We start from the raw sequence: 25,990 nt of genomic DNA, 5'->3' as shown, positions 1-25,990 counted from the left end.
AACTAGCAAAAAACAGCTCTGCAAACACATAAATAGAACATGCAAACTGAGACAGAAAGCTAGAACAGGGAGGGACCTGGGCTGGTCCGGAGGGATTAAAGGAAAGCAAATTAGCAGGTAAGGCCTAATTTCTACTTCCTTAGCATCCCTCTGGACCGGCCCAGGATTGGACTGATGGGACGTAACAAAGCAGTAGTCCTATGGGAGGTACCGTAGCAAACCCGCCGTGAGCACTCGGGATGCAAAGACCGCTTCCTGTTTAGACTGAACATCGAGTCTGTAATGCTTAGAAAATGAATGAAGAGAGGACCAAGTTGCAGCCTTACAAATCTCCGCAGGCGGTACCCAAGGAACACTCGGCCCAGGACGTTGCTTGACCTCTAGTCGAATGAGCTTTAACAGCTTCTGGGACTGCTTTACCTGCCAGAAGGTAGGCCGACGCTATCATCTCTTTAATCCACCTTGACAATGTGGGTTTAGAAGCCGACAACCCCTTACGGTGACCGGCTATGAGTAGAAAAAGACGGTCTGTGCGCCGAAAGCCCTCAGTAACTGAGAGATATCGCTTAAGCACTCTCTTAACATCCAGAGTATGCAACCGTCTCTGCTCCTGTGTCCCTGAGGCCAATCCCAGAACTGGAAGAAAAACGGATGGGACAGATGAAACCGAGACAATACCTTAGGCAAAAAGGAAGGAACAGGACGAAGCACTACTCGCTCCTTAGAAAATTCCAGAAAAGGAGCACTACAGGAAAAAGCTTGCAACTCCGAGACCCTCCTAGCTGAGGCAATAGCCACCAAAAACACTGTCTTAAGAGTCAAATCTTTCAAAGAGCATGATTGCAACGGCTCAAAAGGTGGCTTCGTCAGAGACAAAAGAACGAGATTAAGATCCCAAGATGGAAATACTGATCTTATGGGAGGACGAAGAAGACTGACTCCCTTCAAAAAACGGACCACATCAGGAAGACTGGCGAAAGATTTTCCCCGAATCCGACCTCTGAAACAAGAAAGAGCTGCCGTTTGCATCTTAAGAGAGGAAAGAGATAGCCCTTTATCAAATCCTCGTTGAAGAAAATCTAACATCTGAGGTACGGACCTCGAAATGGAAGAATGCTAGACTCTGCACACCATGCCTCAAAAATCCTCTAAGTGTGAATGTAGTTTAGAGAAGTGGAACGCCGACGAGACCGAAGCATGGTGGAAATCACTGGTGCTGAAAAACCTCGTTTAGTTAAATGGGCTCGTTCAAGAGCCAAGCCGTAAGACAAAATCGAGCCGGATCTGGATGTAGAATGGGCCCTTGTACCAGCAGAGCCCTGTGAACTGGGAGCCGAAGAGGAGCCGCCACCGACAGATGTTGCAGATCCGCGTACCACGGACGCCGAGGCCAGTCCGGTGCCACCAAAATTACCGGTCCTCCGTGTTCCTCGATCTTCTGAAGGAGGCGACCTATGAGCGGCCAAGGAGGAAACGCTTAAAGAAGGTCGGAGGGCCACTGCTGCAAGAGAGCGTCTACCCCTGCTGCCCTTGCATCCCTTCTGCGACTGAAGAATCGAGGTACCTTCGAGTTGAGACTGGTGGCGAACAGATCTAGAACTGGAGTGCCCCAGCGATCCACTATCAACTGAAACGCCTGAGCACTGAGAGCCCATTCTCCCGGATCGAGAGTGTGGCAACTGAGAAAGTCGGCTTGAACGTTCTCCACTCCTGCTACATGTGAAGCTGAAATGGCCGAGAGATGAACCTCTGCCCAGGCGAGGAGAGTCTCCGCCTCCCGACACAGGAGACGGCATCTCGTTCCCCCCTGACGGTTGACATAGGCCACTGCCGAGGCATTGTCCGAAAGAACTCGCACCGCTTTGCCTATCAGGAGAGGAGTAAAGTGCTGCAGAGCTAAACGGATCGCTCTTGTCTCCAGAAAGTTGACTGACTGAACTGCTTCCAGACGAGACCAGAGTCCCTGGGTCCATTTGCCTAGGCAATGCGCCCCCCAGCCTCGGAGACTGGCATCTGTCGTTAACGGTATCCACCGAGGCGATTCCAAAGGCATTCCTACTGTGAGATTCTTCATTCGCAGCCACCAAAACAGAGAGCTGCGTTCTCGGTGGCGAAGAGGCAGACGCCTCAGTAGAGAGTCCCTCTGAGATGACCATCGGGATAGAAGGGACCACTGAAGAGGACGCATATGAAGCCTGGCCCAGGGCACTACCTCTATAGTGGCTGCCATGGACCCAAGAACCTGAAGATAATCCCGAGCACAGGGACGCTGCTGCTGAAGAAAGTCCCGTATCTGATTCCGGAGCTTTACAATCCTGGCCTGTGGTAGAAAGACTCGACCGATGTCTGTATTGAATTTGATCCCCAAATACTCCAGAGTCTGAGATGGAACTATCCGACTCTTGGCGACATTCACTACCCAACCTAGAGACTGCAAGAACTGCATCACTCGATCCGTGACACGACCACTCTCTTGATAAGACTTCGCTCTGATTAACCAATCGTCTAGGTATGGATGAACAAGGATCCCTTCTTTTCTGAGGGCCGCGGCCACCACGACCATAACTTTGGTAAAGGTGCGTGGAGCTGTCGCAAGACCGAAGGGTAGGGCGCGAAACTGGAAATGTTGCCCTAGAATTGCGAAGCGCAAGAACTTGTGGTGTGCCGGACGAATAGGAATATGCAAATATGCCTCCGTGAGATCCAAGGCTGTCAAATATTCTCCCTGGCGGACAGCCACTATGACCGATCGCAGGGTCTCCATGAGAAAACCTGTGACTCTCAAGAGCGCGATTGACCGCTTTGAGATCCAGAATAGGGCGAAAAGAGTCTTCGTTCTTGGGTACCACAAAATAAATGGAATAACGGCCTTGTCTGTACTCGGAAGGAGGGACTGGACAGATAGCCTGAAGATCTAAAAGCCTCTTTAGAGTGTCCCAAACCGCCTTCACTTTGAGAGGAGAGCGACAGGGAGACTCCAGAAATGCTGCGTTCGGCACCTAACCCTTACCGTTCAGTGAATCCAGACTGCCCCAATTTGACTGCCCCTATCGGACCGACCGTTCACTTGTCTATTAGATTGTAAGCTCTTTGAGCAGGGACTGTCTCTCTTTTTTAAATTGTACAGCGCTGCGTAACCCTAGTAGCGCTCTAGAAATGTTAAGTAGTAGTAGTAGTAGTCTGAAATAGGCCTTGCGAACTCTAAGGCATAACCATCTCGAACAACCTCCAAGACCCACTGATGTGAAGTGATATGGGCCCACCTCTGATAAAACTGAGAAAGCCGAGCTCCGACAGGGACCAGAGGAGAGGCCCTCGCACCTTCATTGGGTAGGACAGGTCTGGGATCTAATACCTGGATTGGAGAAACCCCTTCCTCTGCGAGAACCCCGAAAGGACTGAATCCTATTGTAAAAACGAGACCTGTGAGGTTGAAAACCCCGACCAGCCTGAAACCTACGGAAAACTCTCCCTGAACCTCTAGCAAAAAAAGAACCTCGGCCAGACAGACAAGGCCTATCTTGCGGTAGGCGAGGAACCTTAGCATCTCCTAAAGAATTAACCAACTTATCCAATTCTTCTCCAAACAAGAAAGAACCTTTAAAGGGAAACTTGCTCAACTTTGACTTGGAGGCCGCGTCCGCTGACCAACCCTTCAATCACAAAGATCGACGAGCAGTGACCCCCAAAGCCAACGACTTAGAAGATGCTCGGAGCAAATCATACAGGGCATCAGCCAGAAAAGCCGCCCCCGACTCAATCCTGGCCACCTCCAAATCAATAGCTTGCAGATCATCCGAAGTCCTGTCCAGGACTCTCTCTGCCCATCTAAAACAGGCTCTAGCGACTAAGGAACCACAAATGGCAGCCTGCACTGCCAAGGAAGAAACATCAAAATTATTCCTGAGCAGAGAATCCAGCCTTCTGTCCTGAACATCCCGCAAAGCCGTTCCCCCATCCACGGGGACCATATTGCGCTTAGTAACCGCCGACACCACTGCATCCACGACTGGCACCTTAAGCAGAGTCTTATCCACTTCCGGAATCTGATAGAGACGAGCCATAGATCTAGTCGGACGAAAAGCCGCATCGGGAACCTCCCATTGCGCTTTAATAACATCCCAAATGTCCTGATGCATGGGAAAAGTTTTGGCTGCGGATCTAGACCCCTTAATCAAGGAATCTACCTTTCGGGTTTGAGAAACCGGCGGAAGATCTTTAAAGTTCAACGTAGATGAGACCATAGCTATAAGCTCCTGCAAGTCATCTTTGTGAAAAATTCTAGTCACTGAAGGATCATCCTCCTGGACAAAAGATGCAGCCTCAGGATCTGCAGAGGAGAGATCAGGATCATTCCAAACATTTTCTTCTAGATCTTCCTCTTCCTCCAAATAGGGCATTTCCTGATCGTCCCAAAAATCATCATGCAAAACACCTTCTCTAAATCTTTTAGGAGGTGGAGGAGCCGGTCTGCTAGAAACTCCTGCCCCACCTTTGTGCATCAAAAAAGCCTGGTACATCTGGAGCACAAACTCAGGAGGAAAACCCCCTGCCTGAGTAGGCCCAGCCTGCACCAGAGCTCCTGAAGAAAGGGAATCCAAATTTGGAGCATTTACAGCTGAAGTCTGCGTCTGTGAAGACGGAGAAGAATTCAAAATGGCCGCCGTTCGTGCCAAAATCACTGTACCAGTGTCCGGGGGCGCGCCTGCCCCCTCCACAACTACTGGCTCCGAGCGCGACGGTGAGGAGGCCGAAATCGCCGACTGACCTCCCGAAGAGGAAGAAAGAACCGGACCCGACGTTCCCCCTAGCGCCGTGCAATACTTGCAAGCGCCAGAAGAGGAAACCCCCTGACGCTGACGGCGCATCGCTTGAGTTTTTCGGACATTGCGTGCACACATGTACGCGGTTCGCGCCAAAAATCCTTTTTAATTTTTTTATAAAGGAGGGCCTTGCTCCGTCAAATAGCGGTAAACTAGAAATTCACCCCCGAAAACAAACAGGCCAGCAAGAGCAAGGTAACGCTATTGAATCTTTCAGTGTCTTTTATCTTTTTTTTAAACAGCCAGCACACATACAACTGTAACAACCAGAGAGAGACTAGTGGGCTCACTTCCTACCTGCTGGGAGACTGAGAAAATACTGAGGCTAGGGTCACGTGACCAGGGCTCCTATTGGCTCGCTAGAGTCAGAGTTTTTTCTGTCTCCAACCTGCTGGAAGGCGAGCACAACCCATCAGTCCAATCCTGGGCCGGTCCGGAGGGATGCTAAGGAAGCTTATAATTTCAACACAACAGAAGAACTATGCAAGCGAAATATATTTAGAGATCATTACATAGTGGGAAGGATTCCTGGGAAAGGGATTTAAAGCCCAGTTATGTGTGGAGTAGCCTTGTGGTTAGTGCAGTGGACTTTGATCCTGGGGAACTGGGTTAAATTCCCACTGCAGCTCCTTGTGACTCTGAGCAAGTCACTAAACCCTCCATTAACCCAGGTACAAATAAGTACCTATAATATACTATGAAAACCGCTTTGAATGTAGTTGCAAAAAAACACAGAAAGGCGGTATATCAAGTCCCATTCCCTTAAAGAATGTTCATATCACTCTGGTCTCTCTCTCATTTCCATAGTTATCATTCTTTATGTATATTGTTACTTGCAAATATTTGAGAAACGAATATAAGAACACAGTTCTTATACAATAATCTAATACTGTCTATGGCTGTTTTGCCTCCTAAAGCAAAGGGGTGCTATTTGCCATAAGCCAAAACCTTCTGCAAAGAGTGAAAGGTACCACGCTTACTGCAAAGCTGTGGGGTGGGGGCGGCAGATAGATCAGTCAGCTGGAGAAAAGAGTAGGGCTGTGGGCCCACAGGATTCCAAAAAGGAGATGGGAAATGGGAAGAGTAGTTTGGTCAGGACAAGGCTGTTGGCACTGCTGTCTCACAAACGTTTTGCCAATGTCAGTGTAACAGTGATGTGCCAGCCTTAGTAAAGGAGAAATTAGATCTTACCTGCTAATTTGCTTTCCTTTAGTCCCTCCGGACCGGACCAGGATTGGACTGATGGGTTGTGCTCGCCTACCAGCAGGTGGAGACTGAGAAAAAACTCTGACTCTAGAGAGCCAATAGGAGCCCTGGCCATGTGACCTTAGCCTCAGTATTTGAATAACAAAGCAGGAAAGAAAGAAAGACCTTCTGTGCCGTATGGAATCCTAGCAGCCACAAAGCACTCGGCAATGCCAAGTATCAGAGCTCACCAGCAACTCTCACCAGAGAAGTGGTGTGGTATGGCCCAATATGTATTACAGCTCACCAGCAACTCTCACTAGAGAAGTGGTATGGCTCACTTGTACTATAGCTCACCAGCAACTCTCACCAGAGCGATATGGCTCACATGTAATATAGCTCACCAGCAACTCTCCCCAGAGAAGTGGTATGGCTCACGTATAATATAGCTCACCCGCAACTCTCACCAGAGAAGTGGTATGGCTCACTTGTCTTATAGCTCACCAGCAACTCTCACCAGAGAAGTGGTATGGCCCACTTAAGATTTTATATATATTCCATCAACTGAGCTTACCAGCAACTCTCACCAGAAAAGTGGTAAATCATATTTAAGGTTTTATAGATTTTCCAGCAACTGAGCTCAGCCACAACTCTCACCAGAGAAGTGGTATGGCGTATTTAAGGTTTTATAGATAGATTCCAGCAATTGAGCTCACCAGCAACCACCAGAGAAGTGGTATAGACCACGTAAAGTTCTGTATATATATATAGTATTGTTCCACGAATCGTAAAGGAATGAATACACTTCCTACTGAATACACTTCCTACTTAATAAAAGAAGCTAAAGAGTAGAGAGAACATGGGAGGGGCCTGGTCCGGTCCGGAGGGACTAAAGGAAAGCAAATTAGCAGGTAAGATCTAATTTCTCCTTCCTTAGCATCCCTCCGGACCGGACCAGGATTGGACTGATGGGAAGTACCAAAGCAGTAATCTGAAGGGAGGGACCCTATGAAAACTGCAGAGAAATGTTCATGCTGCATAGGCCACCTGGCGACAACTAACATGTAGTGTGTCCCAATGAGCAAAATAAAATGAAACTAGGACTAAGTTGCCAACTTACCAATGTGCACCGAGAGCACCAAAAATCGCCATAGTAAGAATAGAGCCCACTTCTGAAGTTGTGGAATATGTTGTAATACGCTGTGGAACTGCCCTCTCAGCGAGAAGAGAAATAGACATTCTCATTTCCTTGATCCTTCGCGATATAGCGGGTTAGAAACAATGAAAAACTTTTACGCCTACTGGCTAGAAGGACAAAACCAATAAGAAAAAACCGATTGGGAAAGGTGAAAACTTTAAACTACAGCAGACCGAAAAGAAGTTACCAACCGTAGAAGTATTCCACACATAGATCTACTTGCTGCAATGGCTACTGGGAAACACTGCTTGAAGAGGAAAACTTTATAGAAAAAGTTATGGCTACTAGAAAACAGAACTTTAAGAGTCTGTTCACCTAGTTCACCTAGCTGGTGGACGAAGCGGGAGGTACAGGTGCAGGACTCCTTTAAGAAACCGCTTTGACAGTGGATGCTGCATAAGCGTGCGGTTGTCAACAGTATCATGCATCACTGATAGAGCTGCCAAATGAACTCTAATGGATGAGTAAGACAGACAAGATTTTGCAAGATGCAGAAGATATTCCAAAACATGCAAAATGGATACTGTTTGTGGAATGAAGTGGCGAGAGGAGTACCATAGAGTGAACCGTCGCCACTTTGATTCATAGGACTTTAATGTAGATTTCTGTCTGGAAGCAATTAAAACTTGAAGTACTTCCTGCGAAAATATCAAAGATGTTGCAGACCCAGTAACCACGCCATAAGTTTGAGTGACTGGGGGTCCGGATGTAGAAGGGTGCCTTGGTTCTGCGTAAACACCTAGTGAGATGATGGAAGAAACGCATAAAGAAGGCTGAAAAACCCCTGCTGGACGTTGGCATCTGTCCCTGTCTCCGTCAAGACTGTTGCTGAATGGAAGAAGCAAGAAATGTTCGTGAGCCTGAAGGCAAAAAGAGATAGCCCTGAAGTGTCGCAGTGAGGAAGTAAGGCTGAAAAAATGAGAGTCCATTCACCTAAATGCAGGGTGACACAACTAAGAAAAAATGAGTACAAACTCAAGAGTATACTCTTAACTCCTCCTTGGCGGATGACATAACCCATTGCCATGGCAAGGACCAACATAGCTCTCTCCGCCTTGTTTGTCAGTAGGGAAAACAAAATTCACCCGAAGGTAAAACGAATTGCTGAGGTCCCCCAGAAAAAAAATATATACAAACAAGCTTCTGCCAAAAAGTGTACTGCACGAAGCATCCCAATGACAGAACTAAGGTTCTTGAGATAACTAGATGACACTTAAATAGTGCGATTGATGACCCTGAGATTCGCAATAGGATGAAGGAAAATTCCTTCTTGGGCATTAGAAAGTAAAATTGCATTCTGCAGAATAGAGCGAGGAAATGGCCGAAGGCCCAAGGTCACCAAGAAAAATATAAACTGGGACGTTTGCAGAGGAGACAAAAGACTGTGCGCCAACCTGACTAAACAAAGAGAAAATCAGAGATATCTGATGAGAGATCAAATGAGAGATCAAATGAGAGGCCTGGCTACAATCACCACCCAACCTAGAGACTGTAAGAAATGCAACACCCGGTGCGTGACCTGAGAACTCTGCTGATAAGACTTTCTCCAATTAGGCAGTCGTCTAGGTAAGAATGAAATGACCCTAAGAGCGCAATGAACATCCTCTTAGATCTATAAAAGAACGGAAGAGAGAGTACTGCTGAAAATGACCGGTTAATGCATAAGCAAAAAACTAGCCATTCTCTGGATCCTGAGGAGAAGAGGAAGGGTGACCAAGGACACCAGTTAAATAGGGCTACAAACTCCAACCCTATCTCTATGGCGTTCCATAGTTGGGTAAGTTCTGAATATAGAAAGTTCTGAATATAGGAGTCCACCAGCTATGGTAGTACGCTCCGGACAGAAAAAAATTGTCCCAGTATGAACGTCTGATTCACCGGCCTGTAATTTCTTGGATCTCCCTAATCCACATACCACTAATCCACGTACCACTGTCATGCGTCCTCCCTCACTGAGAGGTAGATTGTAAGCTCCTTTGAGCAGAGAACGTCCTTCTTTGTTAATTTGTACAGCACTGCGTAACCCTAGTAGCGCTCTAGAAATGTTAAGTAGTAGTACCAGACTCACACCCAATAGATATGAATGTTGAGCTTGTTTCAGGTTAAAACACCGAACCTAGGCCCAGGGTCCCCGGTGTTTCTAGTGGTGAACAGCCATGGCAAATATTGTATGCGTTAGTTTGCAGAATTACTGCAAAGCCTTGCTTTTGGAGCAGAGATTTCTGTTCGATACTCTCGTGAGAGGTTTTTTTTTTTTTTTTTCTTTTCTTTAATGCTGTTCTGGCTGTAGAAAGGTGGACATTTGAGCTTCCCCAGAATGGCAAAACTTATGTACCTATGCCCATTAGATATGAATGTTGGACTTGATGGACTTTAGGCCTTACCCAGCATAACCATACTTATGTACCTATGGTATAAATACACAGGAAGTGAGTGAATCCCCTTCCAATTGAAAGAACACTCTGGAGTGAAGGCGCATAGAATGAAAATGAAAAAGGACAAACTTGGAAATTACCTGTAACGAAAAAAGTGAAGTTGTGCCACAGCCACTTGGTGAAGGCAGTGTAGACAAGACTGTATCTGAATTCAAGAAAGCTTGATATAACATCAGGTCTCTAAGGAAGAGGAAGACATAGCAGATGGTATGTATAGGCATACTGGACCAAACCAGGATGTTTATAATCTGCCAATGCTGAACTGATAGAGTAGTGACAAACACGAGTAGATGGTTTGAGGACCGTCCACTATCTTTAAGTGAAAGGATGACTTTATTCTCTAAGTGACCATATGTCCTGTAAAAACCAGAAGAAAGCTAAAATGAAAAATGAGAGGCTTCAAGGCAGTTGGAAAAGAAGGGAAGACATGAATAAAGCATGCCTGCTAAGGCAGCTGAGTGACTGGGAGCTTGGTAGACAGGACTATCCCTCAGAGAATATGAAAGAGCTGATATATCCCCATGGCATCTGAACAATATACTGTATGCCTCTAGAGAAGGCTTCTTAAAGTCGGAAAAAGAAAACACTGTGTAACACTACAGCCATTGAGAGTGTCTGTTAAGTTCTTAAAACACTATATAACATCATACGCATGGAGTAAAATGCTTGAAAGGAACTAAGATATTATGGTCAGAATTGCAAAGTACCAATCAATTGACTCTTAGACAATGTAGTCCTATTCACCAGGGAATGAGAAAGACAGAAATTTACTCTATGCCTATAGAGAAAGTTTCTAAAGTTCTTAAAACACTGTATAATACTACAGCTATTGAGGAAAATGCTTGAAATGAATTATGATATTATGATAAGATGCAGATTTTCCACCAGGCAATGAAAAATGACTGAGCACCAGAAAAAACTAGTGTTAACAGCCCCATGATACATAGAAATTTAAAAGAAGAAAAGCTTGTTATATATCCATATATGAAAGGAGCCCCCTTTCAACCAAATATTGCCTGCTGATGTGAAGAGCATTTTAGAATACGCCGTTCAGCACATACAAAAGTGTACACATCTTGGAGCCGAACTGCTCTATGAACTGCAGCCTTACCTTCAGCAGAGAGATCCCCGACTGATAAGATGGAGGGAGAAACAAAATGGCCGCCGTTCGCTCCACTGGCCCTGTGGCGATCGTCGACAGCGCGCCCGACACCTCCGAACAAGCGGAGCCCAGTGGAACGGCGAAGAAACAACAGCCGGCGAAAAAGGCCCCGAAAAAACTGGAGGCAGCACCGGACCCGAAGAAACCTTGAAGGGAGAGCAAAATTTACATGTTCCGGCTGCGTGAACTGCGCGACGCTGACCGACAGCAGCTGTTTGAACTTTTAAGCCATATCGGAAAAAACAGGTGGCCGCGCTTACGCGGTTCGCACCTTTCTTTTTTTTTTTTTTTTTCATTTGTTTAAACTGCCGCCGCCAAAACGCAAGAAAATGGAGGAAATTAAATCTGACGAGAAAAATCGCTGTTTAAAGTCACAGATACTGAATTATTTTCTTCTGTTTGTTTGTTTTTTTTTTTTATAACCCCTCAATCATAATAAAACACTGGAGCTGCCTGCTCGTTAGAAGTCTGGGGAAAGAAAGGCTGCTTCTTTGAATTTACTTTTATTTGATTTAATTCTTTTAAAGCAGCTACCTGTTAAAAGTGGCTGCCTCTCCCAAAGACGGTACACCTTTCCAGAGAAAGGGACAGCCCTTCCCTGCTAAGCCAGGGAGATGGGGAGGAAGGGGGGTGGACTCGAGACACCCGAGTTTAACACCCCCGAGGCTGTCAAAGAAAGAAGAGAAAGGAAACCCTGTCAAGCCTCTAAATAAGATTCCAGGCACAGAAGAATTATCACAAATATCTGTAATATCTAAAGAGAAAAGGAGAGAGACTAATGAGCTCACTTCCTACCTGCTGGGAGACTGAGAAAATACTGAGGCTAAGGTCACATGGCCAGGGCTCCTATTGGCTCTCTAGAGTCAGAGTTTTTTCTCAGTCTCCACCTGCTGGTAGGCGAGCACAACCCATCAGTCCAATCCTGGTCCGGTCCGGAGGGATGCTAAGGAAAAAGTATTTTAGAAGCTATGATATTCTGGTGGGCGTGCGTGGGCCATCGGTCCAGTCCTGGGCCGATCCAGAGGGATTAAAGGTCCGGAGGGATTAAAGGAAAGCAAATTAGCAGGTAAGGTCTAATTTCTCCATATGTTTCAACATAACCAATACTCTAGCCTAGTTTAATGACAAACACACAATTTATTCCTAAAATGTTATAATAGACTGTATTATATTTTTGATGTTTTTTCTTGAATGTAAGCCACATTGAACCTGAACTTATTTGAGATAATGTGGGATACAAATATAATAATATACACACATACAAACACACATATATATATACATATACATATATATATATATATATATATATATATATATATATATATATATATATATATACACATATACACACACACATACAGAGCTCTGGGCAGTGTACAAACTACAAAGTCAAACCATAAACTACAGCATTTGTAATGGGAGATGTTAATAAGGACAATACAAGCCTATCAACCTAATTCTTTTTATTTTAGAGACATTAAAATTAACACATAATATAAACCATTACATTCCAAATCCTAGAATGTGTCTTAGGAACAGTATAATCCCCAGAAGATAAAAAGCTTGTAAAATTCTGGGCCTTAGACATTTCTTCCTAAGTTACCTTAATGAGAGATGTCTTTCAGTAAGAGTAAAGCACTTACCAATGAAGGTGTTTTGAAGTTTATTTCTTCAAAGCAGCCATCAAACGTTAAACTAAATGTGGAATCTACACAAAAAAGAATTAAAGAAAAGCTGCTTACATAAAGTTCACAAAGGCCTTTTCCCGCCTCCATATTTTACTATTTCATAGTACTCTTACTCACCACTTGTAGTAAGAATGACAGGCCTCTTTGTAGTGGTCATGAAAGTCTTTATTGCACTTAAAAACCCTGAATCATCATCAAATATGACATCAACCTATAGCAAATGAAAAATAAAATTAAATGATTTACATACATACACACACAATTTATCTTATACCTAGGATGTAATTTGAAAAGTCTTTGTGCCTTAATGAGTGAATCCACAGTAGGTCTTCTACAATTTGTGTGATCTATGAACCCATGTCCTTATTCACTATTTCTATGCAAACTAAGACAAGGAAATACACTGTGAATCCAGAGATCTGTGTGAAAGCAAAAACTATCAGCGCAAGTATGTTGTTTCTTATAAATGAAGAAAGAAGTAGGACTACACCAGTTTTGAAGGCAATAATCCAAAGATTCAGCTTTACCTCTTCGAAGAGAATAAGAGATGTTGCACATTTCTTGTGTGGTTCTTCCATTCCCAACTCCTTGTTTAACACTTGAGCTCTGGTCTTTGTTACTTGATCTTGTATATCTTTATTTTCTTTAAATGACTTCTTATCTATGCATACAACAAAAGATTAGGATATGCTGTAAGATTAGTTTATTTAAAACAAACATCCCTTTGAAGTTTAGAAAACTTACTTTCTATAAAATAAAATTTCAACATGAAATACTAAGCACAGATGAAGCCAGAAGACAAAGATTCATACACAATGTTATGCTGCAAAACTTAAACACAAACCTCCATTTTGTATGAATCAGAACACTCAGTTGCCTTATTTATTTATTGCATTTGTATCCCACATTTTCCCACCTCTTTGCAGGCTCAATGTGGCTTACAATACATGAATGGTGGAAATATATTAGAAATTAAACATTTAGTGTTACAGAAAGATCTTGGTCAACATGATAATGATAAAACATGATAGTAGTGTTACAAGCAGATATTGTAAGATAGTCCTGAATATATGTGAGTTGTGTGTATTCACATTGGTTGATCTTTGTGGTATGCCTTGTTAAAGAGATGGGTCTTCAGTAGTTTGTGGAAGCTCGTTAGTTCGTGGATCGTTTTTAAATTGTGTGGCAATGTGTTCCATAACTGTGTACTCAAGTAGGTAAAGTTTGACGCATGCATTAGTTTGTATTTTAGACCTTTGCAATTAGGGAAGTGCAGATTAAGGAATGTGCGGGATGATCTTTTGGCATTCCTGAGTGGTAAGTCTATCAAATCTGACATGTAGGCTGGCGCATCTCCGTGAATGATTTTGTGAACTAGGGAGCATATTTTGAACATGATGCGTTCTTTAAGTGGGAGCCAGTGTAGTTTTTCTCGTAGGGGTTTAGCACTTTCATATTTTGTTTTACCGAATATGAGTCTAGCTGCAGTGTGCTGAGCTGTCTGAAGTTTCTTGATTATTTGCTCTTTACAACCGGCGTAGAGTGCATTGCAGTAGTCTAGATGACTGAGCACCATTGATTGTACCAGGTTACGGAAAACAGTCCTTGGGAAGAAAGGTCTTACTCTTTTTAGTTTCCACATTGAGTGGAACATCTTCTTGGTTGTGTTTTTCGCATGGCTTTCAAGTGTTAGGTGTCGATCGATGGTAACTCTGAGAATTTTTAAGGTGTCTGAAATTGGCAGGTTCAGATTTGGTGTGTTAATAGCAGTGAATTTGTTCTTGTTATGTTGAGAGGTGAGTATTAGGCATTGAGGTTTTTCTGCATTAAGTTTCAGCCGAAATACATACACCCATGAATGCATGATCTGGAGGCTTTGGTTGATGTCACTGGAAAATTCCTTTAGATCTTGTTTGAATGGGATGTAGATCGTATGTAGATCGTTACGTCATCTGCGTACATATATGGGTTGAGGTTTTGGTTTGATAATAGCTTAGCCAAGGGTATCATCATTAAGTTGAATAGAGACAGTGAGAGGGGAGTTCCCTGTGGGACTCCGCATTCTGGTATCCATGGGGCTGAGGTAGTCGAGTTAGATGTCACTTGGTATGATCGTGTGGTTAGGAATCCCTTAAACCAGTTGAGAACGTTACCTCCAATTTCAAAGTAATCAAGGATATGTAGTAGTATTCCATGATCAACCATGTCGAAAGCGCTTGACATGTCAAATTGTAGAAGAAGTATGTTCTTTCCAGATGCAATCATTTGTTTGAATTTGGTTATGAGAGTAACTAGTACTGTTTCAGTACTGTGGTTAGACCGAAATCCTGACTGAGAGTCGTGGAGTATTGAGAATTTATTTAAATAGTTTGTGAGTTGTTTGGTCACCAATCCTTCCGTTAGTTTGTTTATTAAGGGAATGGATGCTACTGGTCTGTAGTTGGTTAGTTCACTGGCACTTTTCTTTGCGTCTCTGGCTATGGGGGTGAGTAGAATGTTTCCTTTCTCCTTCGGGAAAAGTCCATTTTGTAACATATAATTCAAGTGTTTTGTTATGTCTGTTATAAATTCTTGAGCAGCAGATGTCATAAGGTTGTTTGGACATATGTCTAGTTTGCAATGAGATTTGGCAAATCTTTTGAGCGTTTGGGAGATGATATCCTCTGATAATGTCTCGAAGTTGGTCCAGGTTCTGTCTGCTGGGCAAATGCCAAGGTCTGGGTCTAGACAGTTTAGGAGTTCCGTATAGTCAATGGTGCTGACAGGTATCTTGAGTCGCAATTGTACAATTTTCTCATTGAAGTATCTCGCGAGATTGTCTGCTCCTGGTGCGTCATTACTACTGGTTGTGACTGGTGTAATATCTAGCAGTTTATTCATGAGTTGGAAGAGTTTATGCGTGTCCTTGTAGTTTGGACCAATTACAGTTTTGTAGTATAATTTTTTGGTTTGTCTTATGGTATATTTGTATTTTCTTTGGAGTTGTTTCCAGGCGTTAAGTGTGGGTTCGTCTTTCTTTTTATTCCATGCACGTTCTAACCTTCTAACTTGTCTCTTAAGTTTTTTTCAGCTCTTCATTGAACCATGGTATTGAGTTCTTACTATTTGAGGCTCTGGTTTGGATTGGAGCAATATTGTCTAATATGGCTCTGCATCTGTTGTCCCATTCTAAGAGGAATTGGATTGTATCTGTTTTTATTGTCCATTTGTTATAGTAGATCTGTTGCCAGAATATTACTGGGTCTATTTTTCCTCTCGTGGTGTAGGTTTTTCTTTCTTGTTTATTCGGCGAGTCTTTCGTTCGCCATTGGAGGGAGATGTTTGCTTTATAGTGGTCAGACCACGGTGCAGGTGTCCATTTTGTGTCTGTTAGTTTAAGGTTTGAGTCGGGATCAAATTTGTGTGTGACAACGTCGAGTGTGTGTCCTTTGATGTGAGTTGGCTGCTTTGTCCTTTGAAGATCCCATAGTTGTAGGAACTCTTCGCATTCTTGGGTGCTTGTTGAGTTGAGATCTTCAAGGTGCAGATTGATATATCCTATTATGATAAGATTTGAGGTTGAGATACAAGTGTTTGAGATAAAATCCATGAAGTGTATTTGGGAGTCTAGCCAGTGGCCTGGCGGTCTGTACAGCAGGACTGCATTAAGGTGTTCCTGCAAATTAGGGTGATTAATTCTTACCGAGGCGATTTCAAGTTGTGGCAGGATGGATTTGGCTGTGGTTGTGATGGTGAACTCAGATTTGTATATTATGGCTATTCCTCCTCCTCTTTTTCCGTTTCTTGTCCAGTGGGTAATTTTGTATCCTGGTGGGCACAGATCTAAGATTATGGGGTCTTTAAGATCATGAATCCAGGTTTCAGTGAAGAATAGGAGGTCAAGATTGTCTGTGGTGATTCAATCTGTTATAATTTCTGTACTACTGATCTGGTGTTTACGTATCCCATTTGGATTGGTCGATAAGGTTCAGTTTGGGACCTGGTTGTGTTAATTTTTATTATTTGCCTGCTTTCTTGGTATTTGGTTCTGCTGTGTCCTTTCTTCCCTTTCTGTTGGTTATGTCTGAATGTATTTGTTTTTCCTTTTAGTTGGTTTATTCTTTTGGACTGGTGAGTTGTAGTTGGGTTGTCTGTAGGGTTTATGTGCTGTGGGTAGATTGTTGTTTATATTGGGAGTGGTCCATGCGTGGTATATTAGGGGAAGGAAGTAGATTATCATGAGCAATTTGTTGATATTCATGTTGGCTGTATTTGGTAGTGGTTGGTGATGCCTGGTGGTGTTTGTGAATGAAATTTTGTCTGAATATCAAGCAGTGTCAGCATTTAGCATATATAAGCATACATTGAGTGATTATGCGTGAACATCGAGCAGTATCAACATTATGCCTATATAAGTATACATAAGCATATATTAAGCAATTTGTGTGAGCATCAAGCAGTATCAACATTGAACGTATATTAAGCGATTTTGTATGAACATCAAGCAGTATCAGTATTAAGCAGTATCACAACAAGTAGTATGAACAATTATGCACTAAGTAAATGTAGTATCAAGCATTATCAGCATTGAGCAGTAATTAGCAGCAAGCAGTTGTTGGGGTCTTTTAGCCCTGCATATAGTAATCTAAGCGCATAATTTGGATCAAACAATATTGAGATAAAGGGTCAAATTTGGTATTGCTCACGAGTCACTATTCTGCACTGGAATCATAGATTTTTGTAGTTAGCAGCAAGCAGTTGTTGGGGTCTTTTAGCCCTGCATATAGTAATCTAAGCGTATAATTTGGATCAAACAATATTGGGATGAAGGGTCAAATTTGGTATTGCTCATGCGTCATTATTATGCACTGAAATCATAGATTTTTGTAGTGTGGTCCTCCCTCGGCGTCCTGTCTGGGAGGTGGGGGAGTTGATCAGTGCGCGGTGCTGTTCCTCCTCGGCTCCCGGCTCGCGTTGGGCTCAGCGTGGGAGAGGATCCAGTCACAACCCTGGGCAGCGCCGGTCTCACTAGACTTTGGCGTTCGGATCAGTGCCCGGCGGCCTCCGCAGTCCTCGGCTCCTCACCACTCACCAGGCCCACTACTCACCAGGCATCAGCAGTGCACATGGCCAATTGCGGCTCCAATCCTCACTCTGCACCCGGCGTCTCTCCCTCAATCTCGGTCACAGGACTCCGGACGGGCTCAGGACTGGAGGAGCTCGGGTGGGTGCCACTATCTCAGCCGCCCTCCGTCTCCGAGCTGGGTCACAGGAGCTGGTGGCCTCCGGTTCTCTTGTCAGCTACCTCCGTCTGCCGTTGCCTCTGCCACCCATCTGGTGGGCTGGGGTCGAGTCAGCTCTCGTTCCGACGTTGAGTCGGGGTCCTTTTTTGGAGGTGCCCACCGATTCGTCCAGTGAGAAGCCAGTCGGTCGTCTCGGCTGCTCCTCGGCCTCACCACACGTGGTTTCAAGCACTCTTAGAGTTCCCAAAGGTAGGGAGGTGCTCGGCGTTTCGTCCGTGCAGGGTTTAGTGGGGTATTCCACCCGGGCTCTGGCATTCCACTCCGGCCGTGATCCTTGCTTTGCTACGGCTCATGCCGCTATTGAGCTCTCGGTTCGGTGATTCGTCCTAGGCTTCCTGGGAGTCCGAGTCCTGTGAGCGGATCGGCGGTTCGACTGTGGGTCGTTCGATCTGCCCAGGGAAGCCGCAAGATCGCACGGTCTGTTCGGAAGAACTGTCGGTTCAGGTCCAAACTGCCATGATTCCGCTCCTTACATCAGGTCGCACGGTCCCCCTCAGCTGATTTTTCGCTGATTTTTCCGTTTGGGGGCCGGAGCTGGCTTTTCCCGTGACCTTTTAGGCGGCCATCTTGCAGCCCTAATTTTCTATGAGTATATTTTGACAAAAAGACCACTAGTTAAAAATATTCCTGTTTTTCCTCCCCAACTCCCCATTCAGTTACTATACAGTAAAACTTTCTGAGTCTGATGACCACTCTTACAGAAGTTGTATCATTAGTCAAGGCCACTGTATTGCATGAAGATGATTCCAATAATAACTTTGAGCTTTGTGTTCCATTACACTCTGGCCCACAAAAAGTGGATTAAAGAAGTCTATTAAGAATAGTTTGATACGTATGGTAATATTCCCCAAATAGCTTTACCTTTTGCAAACACTTCCCCTCCGATTGTTGCAGAAGCCAAAAATGAAATTCCAATTCCTGCTGGGGGACTGGAGTTAAGAGGGGCTGGGATTACCAAATACGATATTTTATAATCACATTTGTTTGTTGCGACACATTGGGGACTGGATGCTTGTGCATTAATATTATACTCCAACTGAGATAGAACAAGCATATTATGTCCCATATAGTTTTTATTCCTTACTTCATACCACGAGCACTCAGCTTTCCAGGCATTGACGTATTTTACTACTTCAACCATTAAGGGGTGTGTGGAGCATGCTCGTTAAAATACAGGGGGAGATCAGTTGTCATTAAGAGGAAATGTGGATTTTGAACTTGGGATGGACAATACTGTGTTAGTAGACTGGGAGAAGAAGGGAATAATCTTCCTAGAACATCTCCTAGATAGAGAAGGGAGTCTAATAACCTTTCAGGAACTTCAGTGATGCATAGGTTCAACCTGGGGAAACAGATAAAACACTACATTGACTCCCTTGATGGAGTGGGATAAAACCTTTAGGTAGAGATATATCCCCATTCCCTGAACCTAACAACCCGTATCCCCTTATGAACATGCTATATATACAGTGCAATCCGAAGGGCGACTAAAATGATAGCGGGGTGGGAAGACTTCCCTATGAAGAAAGGCTAAGGAGGCTAGGGTTTTTCAGCTTGGAGAAGAGACGGCTGAGGGGAGACATGATAGAGATATATAAAATAATGAGTGGAGTGGAACAGGTGGATGTGAAACGTCTGTTCACGCTTTCCAAAAATGCTAGGACTAGGGGGCATGCGATGAAACTACAGTGTAGTAAATTTAAAACAAATCGGAGAAAATTTTTCTTCACCCAACGCATAATTAAACTCTGGAATTCGTTGCCGGAGAACGTAGTGAAGGCGGTTAGCTTGGCAGAGTTTAAAAAGGGGTTAGATGGTTTCCTAAAGGACAAGTCCATAAACCGCTACTAAATGAACTTGGGAAAATCCACAATTCCGGGAATAACATGTATAGAATATTTGTACGTTTCTCGCCAGGTGCCCTTGGCCAGAATTGGCCGCTGTCGTGGACAGGATGCTGGGCTCGATGGACCCTTGGTCTTTTCCCAGTGTGGCATTACTTATGTACTTATGTAACTTGATTGAACAGCCAATTTCTGAAAGACTTTAGAGTGTTCCAGATTGCCCGTAACTCCAGGAGGTTGATCTGAAGATCTGCTTGCTGAGCTGACCAAGCACCCTGAGTGTGAAGCCCATCCAGATGAGACCCCCCACCACAGGCGGGATGCAGCCATCGTCAGCACCTTCTGGGGCAGAGCAATTTGGAATGGACAAATTGTCCACCAGAGGACGGACTGAACCAACTCCAGTGTTACTTGGATGATATCCGCTAGGCTCCCACATGCCTGGCACCACTGGGAAGCTACAGTCCACTGAGCAGTTCTCATGTGAAGACGTGCCATGAGTGTGTCATGCACTGAGGTGGTCACATAGCCTAGCAACCTCAACATTCGCCGAGCTGTAAACTGTCGGCTGGCCCAAAACCTGAGTGGTGAGCGTGACTAGATTTGCCTGCCCTCGGCACGGGGATAAAGGCTCATACCTGCTGTACATCTAGCAGGACTCCAATGAACTCCAACTGCCTAAACTGGGAGCAGATGGGACGGGGTAATTTAAAACAAACCCTAGTAGCTCTAGCACCCGACTAGTTCTTCGCATGGCCTCCTGAGCACCGTCCTTCAACATGTTCTTCACCAGCCAATCATCCAGGTAGGCAAATATGGACTCCCAGTCTGCATAGCGACGCTACGACTACTGCTAGTCACTTGGAGCTGATGCAAGGTCAAATGGCAACACACAGTACTGGAAGTGGCATGTTCCTACCCAAACTCCGAGCTACTTCCTGTGACTTGCAAGTATTGGGATGTGAGTATAGGCATCCTTTAAGTCCAGAGAGCACAGCTAATCTTGAGCATGAATTACTGGGACAAGGGTGCACAGGGAAATCATCCTGAACTTTTGTTTGACCAGGAATTTGTTCAGGGCCCTTAGGTCTAAGATGGGACGCATCCCCCTGTCTTCTTTGGCACAAGTACCACCTGCCCTTCGTCCCCTGGTATAAGGGGCTCAACCACGTGGGCCTTTAGAAGGGCGGAGAGTTCCTTTGCAAGTACTTCCCTGTGCTGAGAGCTGAAGGAACATGCTCTCAGAGGGCAATTTGGTGGTCTGTGACGCCAATGAAGAGCGTAACTAACACGGACCATTTGAGAGGGGACTCCCAGTTCTTTATTCGAAGGTCTCACAGGATGTTGTGAAGCAGGACTGTCACAGCCTCTCTAGGAGGAGAGTTATAATCCAGGACCTCGAACATCTCAGTCCTGGGCTCATCCTTCATCTCCAACCAAACTGGAATGGCAGCCGTCATTTCCTTGACAAAAGCAGGGAAGGAAAGGCTCTCAGGTGGAGACTTCCTCCTTTCCTCTGGAGGGGAAGGGTCAGATAGGATGCCATAGAACTCATCCTCCAAGAAGTACCTATGATCCTCATCAGACATCCATGAGCACACCCTCACCTGTGTTAGTAAAGAACTCCTCATGGGAGAGCTGAGAACGAGCCTGCCTTGATAGAGAGAGGAACCATGTCCTTCTCTGAGACAGCATCAGGGTGTAGGCTGCACCCTCAACTCCAGCAAAGCTTCATCCATTGATGTCGAGGGGGTGCCAGCACGGGCAGCTGTCGATACAGGTACTGTATGCGGCACCGGTGCTCACAGAGCATGGCCTGGATGTACTCATCGAGGGCCAACGTTCGGAAAAGCTGAGGCATCGGTTCAGAGGCAGCCTGCTGATCTGACAGGATTGGTGCAGGCACCAGGTCCTGGCAACACAGAGATCTTCGCATTAGCACCTCTACAATAGAGGGGAAGCACTCCTCCCAGTACCGATGCTTCTCAGGGAATGGATCCCTCAGTGCCCCCAGCATCATGCATCGAGGGGGGTCGATGCTTGCGCTTCTTGGCCTTCACCCGATGCCAAGCATCGACACTACTCTGTGCCGACAAGAACGTTGTCGAATCCCTACACATCCTCGGTGTTGGGTCCAATGCTGACCTGTTCTGGAGGCCCTGCACAGTGGTTGGCATTGAGGCAGGTGGAGAGGCAGTGTCAGATTTGTGTCTCGCAGCCATAGGGACCAATGCACCCGATGCCAAAAAACATGGTCCCCACACCCGTGGATATGAATCACTCATATGTGCTGTCCTGTTGGTCCGCTGCCTCACATTTGCTCTCCAACACTGCTGCCAATGGAAATCTGATCCTCCGGCATTGCTGAAACATTGAGCTGGCACATCTCACATAGTCATTTGTGGAGCGCATGATCTGGTACGGGAGGTAGTGGTCCGGGGGCCGCTTGACAACAGTGATCATAACATGATCGCCTTTGAAATTTGCTTTCAAAAAGGTAAACATAGGAAGTCAAATATGTTAGCGTTTAACTTTAAAAAAGGAAGTTATGATAAAATAAGAACGGTAAAAAAAAAAAAAAACAACTTAAGAGGAGCGACTGAGAGGGTAAGAAACCTACAACAAGCGTGGATGCTGTTCAAAAACACTGTCCTGGAGGCCCAGGCCGAACATAGTCCACGTATCAGAAAAGGAGGAAGGAGGACGGGAAACCAAAGGACAGCCGGCGTGGTTAAAAAGTGAGGTAAAGGAGGTTATTGGAGGTAAAAAGGGATCCTTCAGAAAATGGAAGAAGGAACCGAATGAGGGAAATAAGAAGTGGCATAAGGAATGTCAAGTCAGATGCAAAGCACTGATAAGAAAAGCAAAGAGGAATTTTGAAAGGAAGATAGCGTTAGAGGCGAAAACTGACAGTAAAAGTTTTTTTTAGATACATTAAAAGCAGGAAACCGGCAAAAGAATCGGTTGGCCCGCTGGATGACCGGGGTGTAAAAGGGGCGATCAAGGAAGACATAGAAATAGCAGAAAAACTAAATGAGTTCTTTGCTTCGGTCTTCACCGAGGAAGATTTGGGTGGGATACTGGTGCCGGACAGGGTATTCATAGCTGAAGAGTTGGAAAAACGTATTGAAATATCTGTAAATCTGGAAGACGTAATGGAGCAGTTCTGCAAACTGAAGAGTAGCAAATCTCCTGGACCAGATGGTATTCACCCTAGGGTACTGATAGAACTAAAAAATGAGCTGACAGAGCTACTGTTATTGATTTGTAATTTATCCTTAAAATCAAGCTTGGTACCAGAAAACTGGAGGGTGGCCACTGTAACGCCGATATTTAAAAAAGGTTCCAGAGGAGACCAGGGAAATTATAGACCGGTGAGTCTGACTTCGGTGCTGGGCAAAATGGTAGAGACTATAATCAAGAACAAAATTACAGAGCACATTCAAAAGCATGGACTAATGGGACAAAGTCAACATGGATTTACTGAAGGGAAGTCTTGCCTCACCAATCTGCTGCACTTTTTGAAGGGGTGAACAAACATGTGGACAAAGGTGAACCGGTTGATATTGTGTATCTAGATTTTCAGAAGGCGTTTGGATAAGGTCCCTCATGAAAGACCACAGAGGAAATTAGAGGGACATGGGATCGGAGGTAGTGTCTTAGTGTGGATTAAAAACTGGTTGAAAAATAGGAAACAGTGGAGGGGAACAGGTGGATGTGAAGCGTCTTCACGCTTTGCAAAAATACTAGGACTAGGGGGCATGTGATGAAACTACAGTGTAGTAAATTTAAAACAAATCAGAGAAAAGTTTTCTTCACCCAACGCGTAATTAAACTCTGGAATTCGTTGCCGGAGAACGTAGTGAAGGCGGTTAGCTTGGCAGAGTTTAAAAAGGGTTTAGACGGTTTCCTGATGACAAGTCCATAAACCGCTACTAAATGGACTTGGGGAAAAATCCACAATTCCAGGAATAACATGTATAGAATGCTTGCACGTTTGGGAAGCTTGCCAGGTGCCCTTGGCCTGGATTGGCTGCTGTCGTGGACAGAATGCTGGGCTCGATGGACCCTTGGTCTTTTCCCAGTGTGGCATTACTTATGTAGAGAGTAGGATAAAACAGCTAAATATAGTATATAAAGAGGTGGACAATAAAAAGGATAAGGGAGGAAGGTAGTAGAGGTAGGGAGCGGGAAGAGGGTGTAAATTGGGATAATGTGTTGTAATTAAGGAAGAATGTATAATGATGGTTGGAAGAGGAATGAATTCAAAAAGGATAAATGAGGAAGCATATTTCAAGTTCTGTCAAATAATCAGATCCAGGTATCGCAGATGGATTCCTAATTTAAGTCGTCATATGTGTAGGCTTGCTTGAAAAGGTGAGTTTTTAGCAGCTTCCGGAAGGGTAAATGGTTACTGACTATTCGAATCGATCTTGGTAAGGCGTTCCAGAGCTTGCTGCCTATAACGGAGAAATTGAATGCATAATATGTTTTGAACTTGATTCCTTTACAGTTGGGAAGCTGTAAGTTTAGATAAGTTCGAGAAGATCTAGAGCGATTACTGGTTGGAAGGTCAATCAGATTGTACATGTAGGCTGGGGATTCTTCGTAGATAATCTTCGTGAATCATCATGGGACTCTAAAATCTATTCGTTCCATAACAGGGAGCCAATGAAGTTTTAAACGGAGAGGTGTTGCGCTCTCAAACCGCGTCTGGCTGCTGTGTTTTGGGCAGTTTGAAGTTTTTTCAGGACTTGGGCCTTGCATCCAATAAAAATACTAGTTAGCGGGGTCCCTCAGGGATCGGTGCTGGAACCTCTGCTTTTTAACATATTCATAAATGACCTAGAGATGGGGGGTAACTAGTGAGGTAATCAAATTTGCCGATGACACAAGTTATTCAAAGTAGTCAAATCGCGGGAAGATTGTGAAAAACTATAAGAGGCCCTTACGAGATTGGGAGACTGGGCGTATAAATGGCAGATGACATTTAATGTGAACAAGTGCAAAGTGATGCATGTGGGAAAGAGGAACCCAAACTATAATTACGTCATGCAAGGTTCAGCGTTGGGAGTCACGGACCGAGAGAGGGATCTAGGTATCGTCATTGATGATACATTGAAAACTTCTGCTCAATGTGCTGCTGCGGCTAGGAAAGCAAATAGAATGTTGGGTATCATTAGGAAAGGGATTGAAAACAAAAATAAGGATATTATTCTGCCGTTGTATTGCTCCATGGTGCAACCGCACCTCGAGTATTGTGTTCAATTCTGGTCGCCGCACCTCAAAAGGACAGTGGAATTGGAAAAGGTGCAGAGAAGGGCGACAAAGATGATACATGGGATGGGACGACTTCCCTATCAGGATAGGCTGAAGAGGCTGGGGCTCTTCAGCCTGCAGAACAGGCAGCTGAGGGGAGATATGATAGAGGACTATAAGTTAATGAGTGGAATGGGGTCGATGTGGAGCGTCTGTTTACGCTTTCAAAAAATACTAGGACAAGGGGGCATGCGATGAAGCTGCAGTGTGGTAAATTTAAAACGAATCGGAGGAAATGTTTCTTCACTCAATGCATAGTTAAACTCTGGAATTCGCGGTCGGAAAAGGTGATTAACTTAGCGGACTTCAAAAAAGGGTTGGACGGCCTCCTGGAGGAAAAAGTCATAGAATGTTATTAAATGGACGAGGGAACAATACAGTACTTCTAGGATGGGCGGGACAAATTGCTTGTTCTTTTGGCCGCTGTCGGTGACAGGGTGCTGGGCTCGATGGACCCTTGGTCTGTCCCAGCATGGCGATGCTTATGTACTTATGCGTCAGAGATAGATGCCACAGACTGCACAGTGCTGGCTACACTCTGCTTGATTAGTCATTTACAGTAGCACCCCTTCTCTGGTATGGTTACACTCAGCTAGGACAAACCCTCCCACCCTTCAAATAGGTTCTTTGAAGAACACTGGTTCCCTCATAGTCCATGCTTACATACTACTACTACTTAACATTTCTAGAGCGCTACTAGGGTTACGCAGCGCTGTACAATTTAACAAAGAGAGACAGTCCCTGCTCAAAGAGCTTACAATCTAATAGACAAGTGAACGGTCGGTCCGATAGGGGCAGTCAAATTGGGGCAGTCTGGATTCACTGAACGGTAAGGGTTAGGTGCCGAACGCAGCATTGAAGAGGTGGGCTTTAAGCAAAGACTTGAAGACGGGCAGGGAGGGGGCTTGGCGTAAGGGTTCAGGAAGGTTGTTCCAAGCATAGGGTGAGGCGAGGCAGAATGAGCGGAGCCTGGAGTTGGCGGTGGTGGAGAAGGGTACTGAGAGGAGGGATTTATCCTGTGAACGGAGGTTACGGGCGGGAACGTAAGGGG

General features: G+C 44.8%; 1 protein-coding gene across 2 annotated transcripts in view; it reads right to left on the bottom strand.

Moving 5' to 3' along the window:
• The window catches only part of ATAD5 (ATPase family AAA domain containing 5), a 170,835-nt gene that overhangs the window by 25,794 nt on the left and 119,051 nt on the right, over positions 1 to 25,990 (bottom strand). For both annotated transcript variants that reach the window (XM_030208396.1, XM_030208395.1), the window contains exons 16-18: positions 13,022 to 13,155; positions 12,612 to 12,705; positions 12,450 to 12,514 (exon numbers count right to left, since the gene is read on the bottom strand). In XM_030208396.1, coding sequence (XP_030064256.1) covers positions 12,450 to 12,514; positions 12,612 to 12,705; positions 13,022 to 13,155 — 293 coding nt within the window. The remainder of the gene's footprint in view (positions 1 to 12,449; positions 12,515 to 12,611; positions 12,706 to 13,021; positions 13,156 to 25,990) is intronic.

This window comes from Microcaecilia unicolor, chromosome 6 (assembly GCF_901765095.1).
Source record: "Microcaecilia unicolor chromosome 6, aMicUni1.1, whole genome shotgun sequence".
In the NCBI taxonomy this organism is placed as follows: domain Eukaryota; kingdom Metazoa; phylum Chordata; class Amphibia; order Gymnophiona; family Siphonopidae; genus Microcaecilia; species Microcaecilia unicolor.
This window is presented reverse-complemented; position numbering and strand designations above follow the sequence as displayed.